This window comes from Gobius niger (genome assembly GCF_951799975.1).
Source record: "Gobius niger genome assembly, chromosome: 6".
Lineage (NCBI taxonomy): Eukaryota > Metazoa > Chordata > Actinopteri > Gobiiformes > Gobiidae > Gobius > Gobius niger.
The window spans coordinates 17578196-17594217 of NC_136857.1; the positions used below are offsets into that span (position 1 = coordinate 17578196).

Genomic DNA, 16022 nt, shown 5'->3' on the forward strand with positions numbered 1-16022 from the left:
AGCTGGATGAGTGCACGGAGGGCATGGAGGTTTGTTTCATTGTGCAACACGTGCACGTACACAATAATATTTGAAGGCAAAAGACACAAATCACAGGCAGTATGGGCTGTTTCTTTAAAGCCAGGAGAATTGATTTGCTATAATAATATATATTTTTTTTTTTAATGAAAGTGATCATTATTGAATGTGGACAATGGACATGTCATTACCCATCATATCTTTTTAAATGTTCCCTCAAAGGCGCTCAGTCAGCAACAAGAGCAGCAACAAGAGCAGCAACAGTTTTGCGCTGCCACTGCTCACGCAATAAAGTTATTTACATCAGGTATGTGGCACTAAAAATACAAACCCCTTCTAATTGCAAATCGTCCAATAGCATTTTACTACTCACAAGTTAGCACCTGGCTTCGTAAACCAGGCCCTAAGTAGGTAAAGCCAACATATTGCATTGTGATTTAGTGCCTTTTTAAACCAGTGAGAACCGAGGACATGCCACATAACCTGCCTTTTATATTTTCATTTGACCATAATTCCCTGCCTTCTCCTTTGTAGCCACCAGAGGGCGCAGTGAGATAAGCAAATCTGCTGGAAGTGGTATAGAGCTTGTCTCACTGAGAGGCTGTCTATAGTGCAGATTGTCTAGACTGAATCTTAATTATGTCAGCATACAGTATCTTAACAGTTTACAACTCCGGATATATGTTTTCATTTTCTTTAACACTGGAAACTAAATACATAGTAAATCAGCAAAGACAGATGCTTCTTGTCATCATTAGAGCAGAGATGGAACGTTATTAATTGAAAGTTACCATGGAAACCTGCCATGTTAGGGGGAACCAGCAAAGACTTTTGAAAGACTAATTTTAGCTAAAAACAACATGAAAAGTGAAAAAAAGCTGCGACGTCACAACTAGTAAATACATCAAACACACCATAGTGTCCAAATGTGAATAATAACTCCGGTATTTCACATTGTACAATCTCCTTTGGTTTATTAAAAGTGACTAATCACAGCCGATTTCCATGGTAAAGCAGGACAGCCAGCGCCATATTGGCAGATAACACATATCCATGGACTTATCTATCTCTAAAAGTTTAAAATTAACATTGCATAATCAAACCAAATAGCCTTTTACATTAGCAGCATTTCCATACAGACTGAAAGTTTTACACATTTACCATTTATCTTTCAGTCGCAAGAAGACTTTTCATATTGCATTATACCTGTAACTGTTTGTTAGCATATCGGGCAAAAAGATACATTTTGTGCAGTACCCCGTAGTTGTAGTTATTCCGGATGCCTCTCTGATTCAGTAAAATGTGAGAAGTCATGTGACTCACAAAAAACGATTGGATGACACAATCTTGGGTTCATATTAGTTCAAATTATCACAGCAGCTCTAATTTAACTTCATATTCTTTTGAAAAGCTCAGACAGCTTTATTACAGTAATTCCTCTGTTGTAGTAGACAACTGTCAGCACTTGTTGTATTATTTGACAGCAACGACCTTCACTCACAGAGGCCGATGAGGTTGTTTCTGCTGTCTCTGTGGTTACTCTTAACAGGAAGTTACACCCCGCTGCAGGTTTCCATAGCAACAGCGTAGTGACCTTGGAAAGGTGTATGTCTGAAAAGGTTCATATCTGAAACATACAGATGACGTGTACAGTAGCCTAAATTATATCTGAATTTTTTTTTTGCTGCTAGGCAATTTCATTTTGTGATCATGTAAAATCTCATTGATTAATCATCTTATTATAATATACAAACTTAAGACCATGGGCAGGTACTACTAGATCTTATGCACAAGATTCATACCTTTTGAAGCACAATCACTTAAGCAAAGAGCCACAGACGTAGACTTTTTGTTCATTCTTTATTACTAATTTATGGCATTCAATTCGATTGTTGAATCACTGTGACATTGACAGTGACATTGCGTTTTTATATGGACAATAATAGCGCAAATCATCATATGATTGCTTGCATGTCTTTTTTTAATGATCACTTTGATATTTCATGACTTCTTTTTTAGTTAGTTAGTTTGTAAAAAGCAACATTTTAAGAAAACCACGTATAAAAATATTTGTGTATATATATATGTTTTTTTGTTATTGATATCCTAGTGATTCTCATTGCTGTCTTCCACATGAATTTCCGCTCTATTTGCCTGTCCCCTACCATCCCACCCATCCCTGGAGAGCGTAGCAGACAGTCAGCTGGTCCTACCCCCACCATTCACCACCACCACAAGCCTTCCTCCCTCCACCCCCCCTCACTGTGCGCTGACAGGAAGCAGGCGAGAGGCAACCCTGTCTCCGAGCAGTTGAGTGCCGAGTGTCGAACCGGTAGTGTGTGTGTGATGTATGGGCGTGCTACCAAAGTGTCGGCAAACAGGGAGGCTTGCACTCTACTATGACTTCATTCTTATCTTATCTCTCTCCAAACTGTTGTTCCTGTAAATCTTTGCTCTGACATAACTGAAGGCATTTTTGTGTGGTAGATCTGATGAGCAGCGGGAGGCGCAGCTCAGAAAGTCTTTATCTCTGCCGCTCTGGTGTTTGCTCAACGCATGGACGCGGCGTGGACAGTGTGTTTGGAGAGCGGGTGCGCGGAGCCTTGAGTGCGCGTGCACGTGTGGGTAGATGAGGTTTGTGAGGCGCTATATGTGAACTGAAGGAGACCAGAGGGTGAGCAGAGGGGCAGCTCTCAGACAGGCAGTATGGTGCAGCGCTTCAGCCTCAGAAGGCAGTACTCGAAGGTAAGGTTCAACAGCATTAGTGCCATTTATCTGCCACACTGTTGTCACTTTGAGTTGAGCTTTACTTTCTACTTTATTTAACTGTGTGTTGATCTGTGGAAGCAGAAACTTTTACAGACATATCTTGTGTTTTATGAGTTTAAGTTAATATTGTCTCTGTTTACTTTCTACTAAGGGACAACCTTCATTTACTTTACCCTGAAAGTGGTGTAGAATGTATGTTTATGTATCTGGCTCTTTGCATTTTATTAGATTTTGTATGTATGATTGATGATTTTAGGCATGGGTCTTCAATAGTTTTTTGAGTTTTAAGAGTGACACTGATGTTATTGTGAACTGTAGTGTAATTGCAGTAACTTTCAGTGTTATTTAGTGAGTGGTTTGCCATTAAACTTATGTGTAAGTACTATTGGTTCACAGCTTTGTCCATGGGCTGCAGTACATTTGATAATTTCTAGAGATTGGTAACCTTCTGACTTTATTGTGTTTGTTTATAAGTGATCAATGCTGGTATTTGCACATCTCCACCTGTTAAACTAGTAACTATGGTACATCACATCACATAGACACAATTGAATTTAATCACTTTATTGTCAGTATTTAGATATAAATCATCCATTTTTATCTTCACTCTGAAGTGAAATGTTGTGAAAGAAAACTGGAGAGCAGAGAATGCATCTGTTTGTATGAAGTGATCTTCATTTTAACTAGGGGGCATTTTAAACAAGCTAGTCTTCTTTGTGTATCTCCGATTAGTGCCTTATTGAAAGGTTGGACTGTTATCAGAGAGATTGCCGTTGGCTGTAAACACGCAGCATTAGGTCCATTAAAGTCCCGCTGATCTGCAGCTGCTACTCGGCCGCTGGGATTCATTACAGTTAGATGCTTATTAATTGATCGACTGAATGCTCGTTCCCTGTGCGCCTCCTTGGACTCAGTTGAACAGAGACGACGTTTGGAAGCAGCAAGTGCACACATGGGCTGACAGATGCATGGTCTGGGATGGGACTGGATCAAACCTGGATTAGATCAAATGATGGCTGTAGTCTGGCGTTTGGTGTCATCTGGTCTTTTCTGTTTCAGAGAAATTTGGGCTATCATTGTATTATTGTAATAGATTAAGATAAATGAACAAAATATGACTAGCGTTAAAGATAATTTGGGTGAAAATGATCTAACTTGTCTCTTCCCCTTAGGTCAGATTCCATTTACTCAGACCTGTTCATCTTTCATCTTCTATTGTTCAACGGCATTTTTCTATGATGTGTCACCAAAAAACAGAACTCAAAGCACAGCATCACACCACATTTTGTGCACTGATTTCTTACAATTGGCAGTAATAAAAAATATATTTTTTATCAACCCATAGTAATTCCGTCTGTACAGTATCCATATTCTTCATCTTAGGCCAATATGATGCTGCTCTGTCACCGTGGAGACACGCCTGTGTGGGGGTTTTTGAACCTGTACTAAGCTTGAATGAAAGAAAGTGTTTGGAAGGAAATGCTGTTGTTCAAGTTCAAAGATCTTATTCATCTTATTCATTTGACAATGAATCGAAATAGTTCAATCTCTCGTCCTTGTTGTGGAGTGGGGGGTGGGGAGTAAGGCGTGGATGCACAGCCGGGCAGGGAAGGGAGGGAGTTCAGCTTCTTGATAGCCTGGTGGATGAAACTGTTCTTCAGTCGACTGGACCTGGCCCGTGGATGTGGCCTGTGTGATGGGTGCGTAGGGTCTCTGGTGATTCTGACGGCTTTGCGGGTGAGACGGGTGGCATAAATGTCCTTAATGGCGGGGAGAGGGGCTCTGTAGATCTTCTCCGCTGCTCTGTACATCATAATACTTTTACCTTCCTTCACAAAGTTACTGGGAAATTCCTGCCTTATTCCTGTTTTATTATTATCTTTTGCCAGTAATTGCTTTACGAAGCCCAATTTACTTCTGTAGATGTAATTGCTGTCACTCAGCCTAACAATTAGCCGCAGTGTCCTTGCGCTTCATTGATCCCAGCAGAGCAGTAAAAGCAATAAGAATAAGTGTGACGTGGGAGGAGCTCATACAACCTGTTCCCTGGAGGCCTGTTACGGCCATCTCAGATTTTCACTCAATGTGCATCTCAGCTCCTCAGGCTACTGTCTCTCTGGTGTGCCCATTTTAATAGGGCAGTTATCCTCAAATAATGGTACAGGTATCACTGGTGGAGTAGATGCTCTGTCTGGGAACGAACATGAATTCAGTTCAGTTAAAGCAGCTTTATGGCCAATACTACCACGTGTGAAGCACATGAAGTGAATCGAAATGATGTTACTCTCAAGCCCTGGTACAAAAGGACCATAGTTAAAAATATAGAGCAACATCATATATGAGGCTACAGAGAGTTGGAAAAGAGAGAGTTTCAATCAGTCGTCTTCCTGGGGCGGGACGGAAGAAGCTGAGGATGGACATGGCATCTCCCTCTGAGATCATCGCCCTGTCTGCTCTGCTACCGGAAAGCCGGTCAAACAGGCCCCGTCCAGATCATTGTTGAGCCTCAACGCAACAGTTTCACACAATTCACTGATAGGGCTTTTCCACCAAGGTGCTGGTTCAGAGCTGGTGCTGGTGCCGGGTTGGTTCCGTACGGACTTGGTTTTCCACCAAAATGAGAGCTGGCATTGTGCCTATTACCATAGCAACGCTTTGGGAAGTCACTGTCACATAAAACATGGATAATGCCATCTTACTACAGCCACTCCTGGTTATAAAATACACAAAAATAAGTTTATGCTCCTGTCACAGCAGCCGTTAACATTGCGATTTCTTCTCTCTAACTGCTCCCTCTTGTTTTAGCTGTAGCTAAAGAGCATAAAGCAAAACAACAGTTAGTTTCCTCCACAGAGACTGTTTTGGCTTCTCCATTTCTCCCCCTTTAGGACTAACTAACTAACTAATTAACTAACTAACTAACTAATTAACTAACTAACTAACTAACTAACTAACGTTTTCTGGTTTGCCGGAAGAGAAAGGTGCTTGTTTCTTGGTCTAGCTTTTAAATGGTTCCGAATCGTCACTAGTTTTTGGAACCAAGAGCCGGCGTTTTTTCAGTGGATAACGAAAGAACCGGTTATGAAGCTGGTGGAACCAGCACCCGCTTGGTGGAAATGCCCTAAGAGAAAAGTACAGTTCAGCTTGATATCCAAAGGTTGCACTATAGTCTCTACAAGTAGGGGCTAGCTGCTGTGCAGATTAGCCGCTGGTCTGGCTTAGAAATCACCGTGGTTTACTCTCCTGTGGTTTCTGTTCTAATTTTAGCCTGAAAGTGGTTCTTTATTGGCTTTAGAAAACTTGAAAGAAAGGCTCTCCAACTTTTCTTTAATCTGAATCTGAGGCAATTTAAATGTAGTTATTTAATTAACCTCGGGGCCACTTTGTGAGGCTGCTAGTGCTGTGGAAATGTACTATAGGTGAAGACTCCAATCTCCATTCACTGTTTCAGCAAATGGCACCAGAGTGATCTTAAAAACATCCACTACTAGCTCATCCGTGTTTAATCAGCTCCTGACTGATCAGAGAGATACTGTACATTGCCCTGGGCTCACTGAAGCATGTGCTCTCAGCCTAACACTGGGGTGATGTCATCTTTGTGTGTGTTTGCCAACCACCGTCCATGGCAAACTGTGTGTGCACACCTTCCTCACCCTGCACTTGTGTACTTCAGTATGAGCTGTTCTTAGTGGGTTACAGGAGGAAGTTTGTCCAACTAATGGTTTTTGCACTGGTGTGGTTTGTGGTTTGTGTCAACTCATTCTGTTTCTTATACTTTTAGTGATATGTAAAGTGCACATCGGCTTATATTTTTAACTCGTTTAAGCTCACAAAAGTTTACCAATTGGTGCTTTCTTATTGTTTTTAACGATACATTTGCAAGACGCACATTTTTATTGCCATTTTTCTATTTCATTTGAGAATTTTGAGAACGTTTCCTGTGGTTTGTGGTTCATTTCCGATGCCTTCACTGTGAGTCTTTTTGGTGTACCCCTCCTTTCCTTTTTACTGTTTTGATCTATGTCAAGTCACGTTTCCCAAATCCTGTGAAAAATTGATGAAAAATGCACTTGTGAAACTAGGGCAGGATTCAATGTGGGAGGGCACTGTTGAGCGCCATTACTGAGAGTGTTTTGACATCTTACACTAAGGAAGTCATTGCTAAAATGAGCCCAACTGTACTGTACTGGTTGTAATTGGTGTCACTTAGACTAACAATTATCTCCAGTGTCTCATTGTCTCGCGCTTCATTGGTCCCAGTGGAGAAGCTCATTTAAAGCGATGATGTTCATGGAAAACATGTAAGGCCAGTTCGGACCCAGATTTTGCCTCTGACTAAAGGGCCAGTGGGTTAAATTCTCATATTTTGGAACCTTTGCTGGATTATTAATTATATAAAAAACATACAACTGAATTATAATGTTCATGAACTCCATGAAAGACTGTTTCTCCGAGGAACTTGGCATTAAATGAGGAATACAGGTAGCTCTTACCCCGCATACCATGGGTGGATCCTATTGCACATTTTAGTGATTTAGTGATTAGTCAAAATGGGAGCACCCAGAGTGCATGCAAACACTTCACAGAAAGGCCCCACCCTTGGTACAATCTGTCTCCCAGTTCCTCATGTGGCGGCTCAGACGCATCAGCAGCTCATCGTCATGGTAACAGAGTGATGTTCAAAGCGGTGGTTAAATGCTCCTGGTCTCACCTCATCAGTCTGTCTGGTCGGAATAATCACCTGCTAAATTTAGACACTTAACCGCGTTTGCCGCCTTAAAATGATTGTGATGGCGACATTCGGATATAAGCCTCGCACTGGACACATGTTCTTTTGTTTTTTGTGTTGTTTCTTTTTGTTTTTTGGCCCACAGAATATATAGTAGCACAACACTATAAATTCCCTATATCCCATTAGGATATTGGGCAGTTATTTTTGTGGCAATGCATTTACGTGTTGAGCTATTACTGTTTCACATTACATTATAAGAGGCTTTATTCATCACATTTTTTCCCTACATGTCAATAATAGTCTAAAATATACTTGAAAATGTCACTGCACACCAACAGAAGTTTCAACTCAATAGGGTCTTAGCTGAAAGCCCATTATTTCTTTTTGCTGCTGGAACACATTAGATATTTATCTCGTAAAACTGCAAATGACTGTGAAAATTGTTGTGTCCTATTAGAATAGTGAACACAACACAGTGGGGCTCCTGCTTCAAAGAGTTTTCTCGGCCTTGAGATATTGCCTGCAGGCTAAGATATTCAAGTTGCATGTCTTTCTATGACCTCCTCTGTTTATCTCTTTGTAGTGAAGCCTTAATTAATCCACTGAATATTCATATGAGATTATCTATCTAGGCCAACGCCCTGATGTTTTTTGGCACTAGTTGCTTGTGCAATCAGCTCACTTAAATATTGTGTAAGACTGTGATGACATGTCTATTGTTGGCTGAATGGGCATTTCTCTGAGTGTATTGACTCAGGAGCTGTATCATGTGGACAAATAAGAAAAAGGAGGAAGCAGAACCAATGGAGTTAAAAAAAAAAAAAAAAAGTTCCTCATCATTTCTTTCATTGCTTTCTATTATCTTGGACGAGAGGTATGCTGTCTTCTGTCTGTCACACTGCTAATAATACAGGGCTGAAAAGGTGTATTGCTCAAGGGTACTGTTACAGTGATCACTGGATTTGTCCCTCACACTGTGAAACAGTGATTGACTAATAACCACAAGTCATTTTGAAAACCTTAAGCATGCTTGTTCAGCTACATGAAGTGCAGGCCCTGTACCGCCTTGGGGAATATTTCCCACTTAGACTGTCTGGATTTTTCTGTAAACCAATAGTGCGCCTTGTACCACGATTTGAAAACCCAACTTAATGAAAAAGATCTTTGTCTTTATTCTTAATAAATCTAGCCACTTAAAAAGACCACAGGAAGGTTCAGAAGAAAAAGACTGTGGAAGATAAATATGTGAGTTAACCCCGAATGGATAATGGATAGATAAAGCACCCATCAATGTGTAACTCAAAGTAGTCCGGTTCACTATGTTTAGATTTCCACTGTTGTGGGAATTTCTTGGAAAAAAGAGTATATTTTTTGAAATCTTATGGTATTACCAATGAGACAAAAAATGTTTCCATTTGCCCTTGTCATCTGGTAAAATTGTGCAATTCAACCATTTTCCCATTAGAGTAAATGGAGAGTTCTGGTCATCGCTACGGTAACTCCATGAAAAATATAACAATGTTTCATTTACTTTTTTGATTGGAACGACCAAATGGAATTTTCTGCCATGTTTTGTACATTTCATTCAATAATGTCGTTTATCGCGATACTTTCTTGCCTCAATATATATAACTTCAAATTTGTTATTGTGACAGGCCTAGATACTCTCCACAAAAATCCGGAGAGATTACAGAATGAACCGAACTAAAGTTTTCTTTGTTTTGGAGCCGAATATATGATTAAGTTAAGGTCCTTCAGTTCAGCTGGGGCAACCTGTCGGACCCAGTGTAGTGACCACAGTGTAGAGACCGGGGATTCATCTTGAGATAGGCTCATGGTCAGAGTCACCTGGCAAAATGTAGCCTATTGTGCATGTTTTGGGTTGATGGGACGACCGGAGCACCTGTGAGAGGAACATGCTTGCCCCAGAAAGGTCTGAGAATGGAACCCGTATCATCGCTGAGAGGCACGACCTCAGCCTCCACGCATCGCGCCTTGATAAAGTGTTTTCCGTGTTTACTGCCGGGCGCGAGGTCATGTGCGTTAAAGATCGTACATGTCAGCAGTGAGTCATTATGCCTCGTCTATTGCGTATTTATTTTTGGGGCCGCAGCTGGTCCGTCTTCCTTTCTGGGCCGAAGAGTGCGTGTGTTTGTGAAAGGGGAACATTACGGTGCACTTGCATGTTCTGCCTGTTTTCTCAGCTGCCGGCGGATTGCTCCATTCACTGGTCACAGAGGACGTTCAGTCTGACCTTGACCCAGATACAGCGCGTCCCTGTCCTCCAACTCAGCAGGTCCCCAAACTGCGGGCAGGTTCATCGGGCGGTGCGACTGTTCTGTCTAATTTTGGAGCGTTTTATAGTTCAAGACTGACACTTAGTTTGACTGCGTTTCGTCCCTCACTGGTCCTGGTTCAATCCTCGTTGACGACGGGCTTTGCGCTGATTTTGGTCCCAATCTAGACCAGGTTTAACCGAGCACAGTTTCTCCAGCTTTATCCAAATCTAAAAGCTTCTCAACTGGTGAGCTTACAGGCCAATGTAATGCCTCATTTGAAAGCTAAGACCTACAAAACTCTTCTTAGCTTCTTCCTTGTTTTTGTTATCATGTGTTAGTCGTTTTTGTTGCTTTTTTAATCTGGTTTTCGTTGCGATTTTTTTGTCACATTTTTGTGACATTCTCATTTGTTTTTTGATCACTTTTTGCCATATTTTTGTCACATTGTCATTCATTTTTTGACAAATTTTCGTCACATTTTCATTGCTTTTTTGCCACATTTTTGTCACGTTGCCATCGCTTTTTTGTCGTGTTTTGGCCTTTTTTTGTCGTGTAATGTAACTGTGATCAAGCCACAAGAATGTGACCAAAACATTTCAACAAAACATGATGAAAACATAACTAAAAACAACAATCATAACAAGGAAGAAGTTTAGATGAGTTTTGTAGGTCTCTGCTTTGAAACGAGCCTGTAAACTCTAGTCGAGAAGCTTCTACATTTGGGTAAAATGCACTCGGTTAAGGCAGGGTTCAGACGGTTAATCCTTATTTATTATAGGGTTTCTTTTTGTTGATGACACACTCCAAATGTTTATTCCCGAGCTTGCACTTGTACTCCTGTAGAAAAATCCCATTTCGGAAACACTGCTTCAACTGTATCCGTTTTGTTTTTGGGTCACAGCTTTCGCACTGACTAAGCCAAAATTGTGTCGTAAAACCTGGATATGACTGCTATCACCTGCCCTGTTGAAACTCGCCACTGTGTGCTCTTCCTAAAATAACAGAGCCTATGCCTCGTGCACTGTTTTCAAAGGGAAATTGCAGTGAGGTAATGGTAGATAGGGCACAGGGTCTGTCTCCTGCCACTCCCTGCTCTGTGTATATCATTCTGATGAATTATTTATGAGGCCCATAGACTGTAGCGCACGGCCGTCTCTGCTCCACTGACCCACTTATACACAAGACATAATGCATTCAAATCTGATTTTAACCACTGGGGAAATATCATTACATTATCTCTGCACAAGTAATTAGAGATTCCTATCAAGTTAAGCCATCTATTAGAAAGTTGGATGGATTGGCCCATTTCCTCATCACTTATAGGAGGATACTGGAATCTATTGAGGAGATTACAACATACGCCTTGCAATTTGGGCCTAAAATGTAACTAAAAATCCCTACAGATGAAGCTTACAGTAAGCATTAAGTCATTTGTATTTTTACCTGCATAAACTGTATATGTCATCTCCCCTCTCTTCTGCAGTCATTTTTAAAATATTAAATTCTACCTTTTCTGCTCAATGTACAAATTTGTAGAAACAGGTGTTGTCCTCCATCCCCCCCTAGTGGTGGTCATGCTGCAGAACAGGCATTGTATACTCAAAATATAAGTACATTTTGAAGCACTAGCAACATAATGGACAGTACTATAATAATACATTTCAATATACTTTAACCTCTTAACCCCCGGCCTGAACCAATCACAGTTTCTCCAGTTCAGCTTTACCCAAATCTTAAAGCTTCTTGAAAAAAGCACCAAAATAGCGGCAAAAACGAGATGTAAATGAGGATGAAAACGCAGTGAAAAAAAGCGACAAAGACGTGATGAAAACATGACAAAAAATGCAACAAAAAAGCTAAAAAAAATGTGAAGGAAAAGCGATGAAAACGCGAAGACAATGACAGAAAGGTTACAGCAACATGGCAGGAACGTGAGGAAAAAGATCCGTTAAGATCAATTTTATAGCTTTTAAATGAGGCGTTACACTGGCCTATTGCCAAGAAGCTTTAGATTTGAGTAAAGCTGAACTGGAGGAAATGTGCTCGGTAAAGACGGGGTTTGAGAGGTTTAATATATGTCGATAAATTTAGTGCTATGAGGTTTTCAGACTAAACTGTGTATGGTTATGAATTTGCTAAATTAGCCAAGTGCTGTTTTGTTTTTGGCTACACAAACTTGGCCGTGTCTCTGCTTCAGAAAACCACCCCATGCCAGTTTGTTATTATGCATCTTTTCCGCTGAACCATCTCTGAGCCAATGTCTTTTCTGTTTTCACGTTATATAATCACAAGATTGACTGTCCAGTCCACACACGCCGCAATATTAAATGGAAGGACTGCATTTCAGAGACTTTTTAAAGTAGTTTAGCTTTTGACCACACAACAAACATAGAGTTCAAAATGAGCACAATCTGTGTCTTGTTTCCCTGTTTTGAGAGAATACGGTGTACTTCTGATTGACACACTTCATCATTATCTGCCCTTACATCCAGGCAGGAACTGAACGGACAGTGCTAGCTTGTTTTTGCCATGTTGTTTGTTTGTTTTCCTTCCTGGTTGGCTCTTTTGGATCCCAATGCCGGAGTTGGCCTCTGTTTCACTCTCCTTCGACCTCACAAATGAGTCCCACGTACACAGTTTATGAAGTTCACAGCTGGTTCTCTAAGTTATTCTAGTCATCTAATTGATTGGAGACAACATTGATGCATCTATTGTGGATAGTTATGGCATTTTTGCGGGTTAAGTATTATTTGTAAAAGATCTCACTTCACGGCTGTTTCCTCTCTTTCAGTGCAGACAAAGCCATAGCTCCTCTTCTTTTATGTAACCGCTCACGCCTCCAACCAGTGCGCACTGTCCCGACCAGCACGTTTTACGATCACACATTGGGCCATTTGGAGTGTTAAATTAAGTTAAGCCATTGTGTGTTCTAATGAACAACTCCAAAAGATTTGTTTTGTCCCCTGTCCAAGCAATACCTAAATACAGTGATTTTCTGCCAGTCCCAAGTGTCGTATTAGATGGTAGCCAATAAAAACTGTGTCACGTAACAATCCTATTGAGGCTGATTTGATGTAGAAACTATAGAAGGGAAAAGCAGCTGAATGGAAAGATAATGCAAATGAGAAAAGTAAATCAAATACTGTTGGTGTATGATGTGTAGCACTGTGATACAGATGAGATTATAAAACTAAATAGTACCTTTGCTTTTGATAAGATAACGATTGATAAGACGAGATGTCTCTTGCCTGGGTTATTCTAGGCTTTATTCTTACCCAAGTTTCACACCACACTCTGTCCTCCTGAATGACAATGAGTGTTATCCTGCGGCTAGTGTCTGCTGGTGAAGACCAACCTTACAATTCTCCATCTCTCACCACGTCACAATGCCTCAGTAAGACCATTGTTTGCTCAAAAACAAGAATGTTGCATCACAAAACCAAACCTTATCTGTATTTGTCACATAATTGCACACAGTAAGCATAACCCTTTAAGTAAGTACTTAAAATAATATTTGCATCTTATTATTCTTAGTTTTATTCTTAGTTTTTTAGTTTTATTTAGTGTAAAAGGGAGTGAGACAATGAGCATTGTGTCAGGACGCTAAGGAGAGTACAGTTGTCCGCCATTAGTGCAATATTGAAATGATGGTATAGTAGTTCGGGTCCACCATTTTCTCACAGACTTGTGCAAAGATGATTTGAGGCTCTTTCAGGCTGTCAGTGGAAGTTTGGATGATTTTAGTCTCTTCTTATCAGTTTTATTTCGTTTTATTTTAGTCATAATTTTAGTCATAGTTTTACTCTCATGAACAACTTTTAATTTAGTTTTAGTCCAGTTTTAGTCAGCAAAAATATTACTTTGACTAAAATTATGCCTAAATATTTTGGTCGACAAAATCAACACTGACTGCCAACATAGGCCGGCGCTCGAGGACCCATCTCCCGAATCACCTGGCTGAAGGATTAACCTATTTCTACATGTTTTTAGTGGTAGGGGAAACCGGAGCACCCGGAGGAAACCTACGCAGAGAAACATGCAAACACACTGAAGCGTAATCGAACCTAGGACTTTCTAGCTGTGAAGCCTGAGTGCTAACCTCTGCGCTACCGTACCGCCCGTATTTATAACATGTTATGGTCCTTGTACAGCAAGGCGAGGCTATAGTATATAGACAACAACTGTGTGTCTACAACAAATGTATGGAATGTAGAGATGGGGGTAAAAAAAACTTATGATCAGTAAGTGGGAGACCTGTCAGTTTTAATAGTGAGAGAGCTCAAAAATACAGTTTCCCTTGAGTATGTTTGTGTTCACTGTAGCATGTTTGTGTAGAAATTGTCAACAGGACTGATTGATTTTAACGTTACCATAACTCAAGCTATTATTATTGATGCATCTACTACCACTACTACCACTACTACTACTACTACTACTACTAGTACTACTACTTCTATAGCATCTATGGATACATGTAGACAATACTACTTCTTCTGTTGCCAAGTATAGCAGTAATCCATCTTTTATATAATATAGGACTACACTTCACTGATTGAAACTGTATTCCTCCTTTCTCCTGCCTGGGTTCATCAGTGTCTTGGGGCGCCCTGGAGCTTTACCCCCTATAGTGTTTGTCTTTGTTGTAGCCGCTCTGTTGTCTGTGGTATGTGTAAGCTAACCCTCCAAATGTGCACAGGACGTCCTGAGTCACGACTGAGACTGGAGTGACAGAAGCTGCTGGAAGCCACACGGAGGAGGACAGGACCTTGGGGCCCTGACTGAGTCAGTGACGGGAGGAATCTCTGTCATGCATTTACTTAGAACCAGCCAAACCTGCAATCCTTTAATAACAATAAACCACGTGACAATATCAGGAAAGTCCCTTAAGCCATATTTGATGTTGTTTTGAATAGTACATGCTGCTATTTCTACCACACTGTTATTAGATCCTATTCTTTTTACATCACCTACTATATTTATCCTCTTTATACATTTATCTTAAAAAAACTACTTGAAGAAAATTTGAAGAAAATTTGCAAACCCTGATTTCTCCTACTTATGTAAAAGTACAGACATTTTTTGCTCTCTTTGATACAGTAAGCGCAGACCCGGGCTCTAACCTTTGAGCAGTGTGGTTTTCTTATGTAATCGGCCTTTTCCCTAAATCCTGCCTCTCTCTGTCAGTGGCCCCTAACCCCCTCTGTGCTCATTAAAGCCTACATTCACTCTCCATTCTCCTCCTGCCTCTCCCCTTCAACAGTAGCCCTTTGACCTCCAGACTTCCCTCAATTCTTTTGTATAAAATAGTTTTGGCAACATGTAGAGGCTTTCAGTGCGCTGTATATGGCAACATTGCAAGCGTTTTGACAGAATTGTGACATTGAAAACTCAACCCCTTGACCCTTTTGAGATTTAGAAAGTATATGTAATAATCAAAGTAGACAAATAAAGTAAACAGAGAATTATCTTACACTTACTGTTGATATTACACAGATTTTTCTATATTCCTATACATTACTTTGAAGCTGTTGACTTACTTTGTCGTTTAGAATAGAAACATGAATTGCTTGGACTAATTATAGGTGGGTGCCAGTATTCCTGTGTGAAATTGCAAAAGGCTTATGAGCAAAGCAGTTTAGTTTTCGTCACCAACAGGGAAGTCATGTGTGCTCTTACATGCAATAGCAGATTTGTAGTCCTCTCATGACCTTGTAATCTGTTTTTTCTACTGCAGCTTGTCCTAATAAGGAAAGGTGTCACTCATGCAATGGGGCATTTGATTTGACCTGTTTGTGTGCTTTCATCTGATAATGATTTATTACTGCATGATGTTTGATCTCGCATGATAATTAGATAAGGCCCTTGTATGGCTGTCCTTCCTTTTACTTCACCAGCTGGATAGGTCTGGAATAGCGTGTCTACAGCGTGGCATGAGTACTGTTTGCAGAGCTCTTCTTAGTTCTTTTCATCTCAGTTCCATTAGTTATTGTTAATTTTACCACATGTAAAGTACATACAGTAAATCAAATTTAATTTACCTTAATAAATCCTTTTTGTAGTCCCTCTTGGGGTAATACAAGTGTTAAAGGGATGATTGACCGGGTCGGAATCACCAATACACACTAATGCAATCACAAAGAAGAAGCTAACAGGCTAACGGCACTTAAACAGTATTTACAGCCAAGTTTGAGTGAAAAAAAATGATCTCCATTGTGTCATTGGAT

The 16022-nt window shown here is 40.4% G+C and overlaps 1 protein-coding gene across 3 annotated transcripts in view; it reads left to right on the plus strand.

Annotated features, from left to right (window-relative positions):
- tmcc1a (transmembrane and coiled-coil domain family 1a) overlaps window positions 1–16022 on the plus strand; it is a 44188-nt gene that overhangs the window by 10867 nt on the left and 17299 nt on the right. The window contains exon 1 of one of the 3 annotated variants that reach the window (XM_079559154.1): window positions 2242–2763. The exons of the other annotated variants lie outside the window; for them this stretch is intronic. Within the exon in view, the coding sequence (XP_079415280.1) occupies window positions 2725–2763 (39 nt within the window). The 5' untranslated portion in view covers window positions 2242–2724. Of the gene's footprint in view, window positions 1–2241; window positions 2764–16022 lie in introns of those variants that run through there. 3 annotated transcript variants of the gene reach the window in all.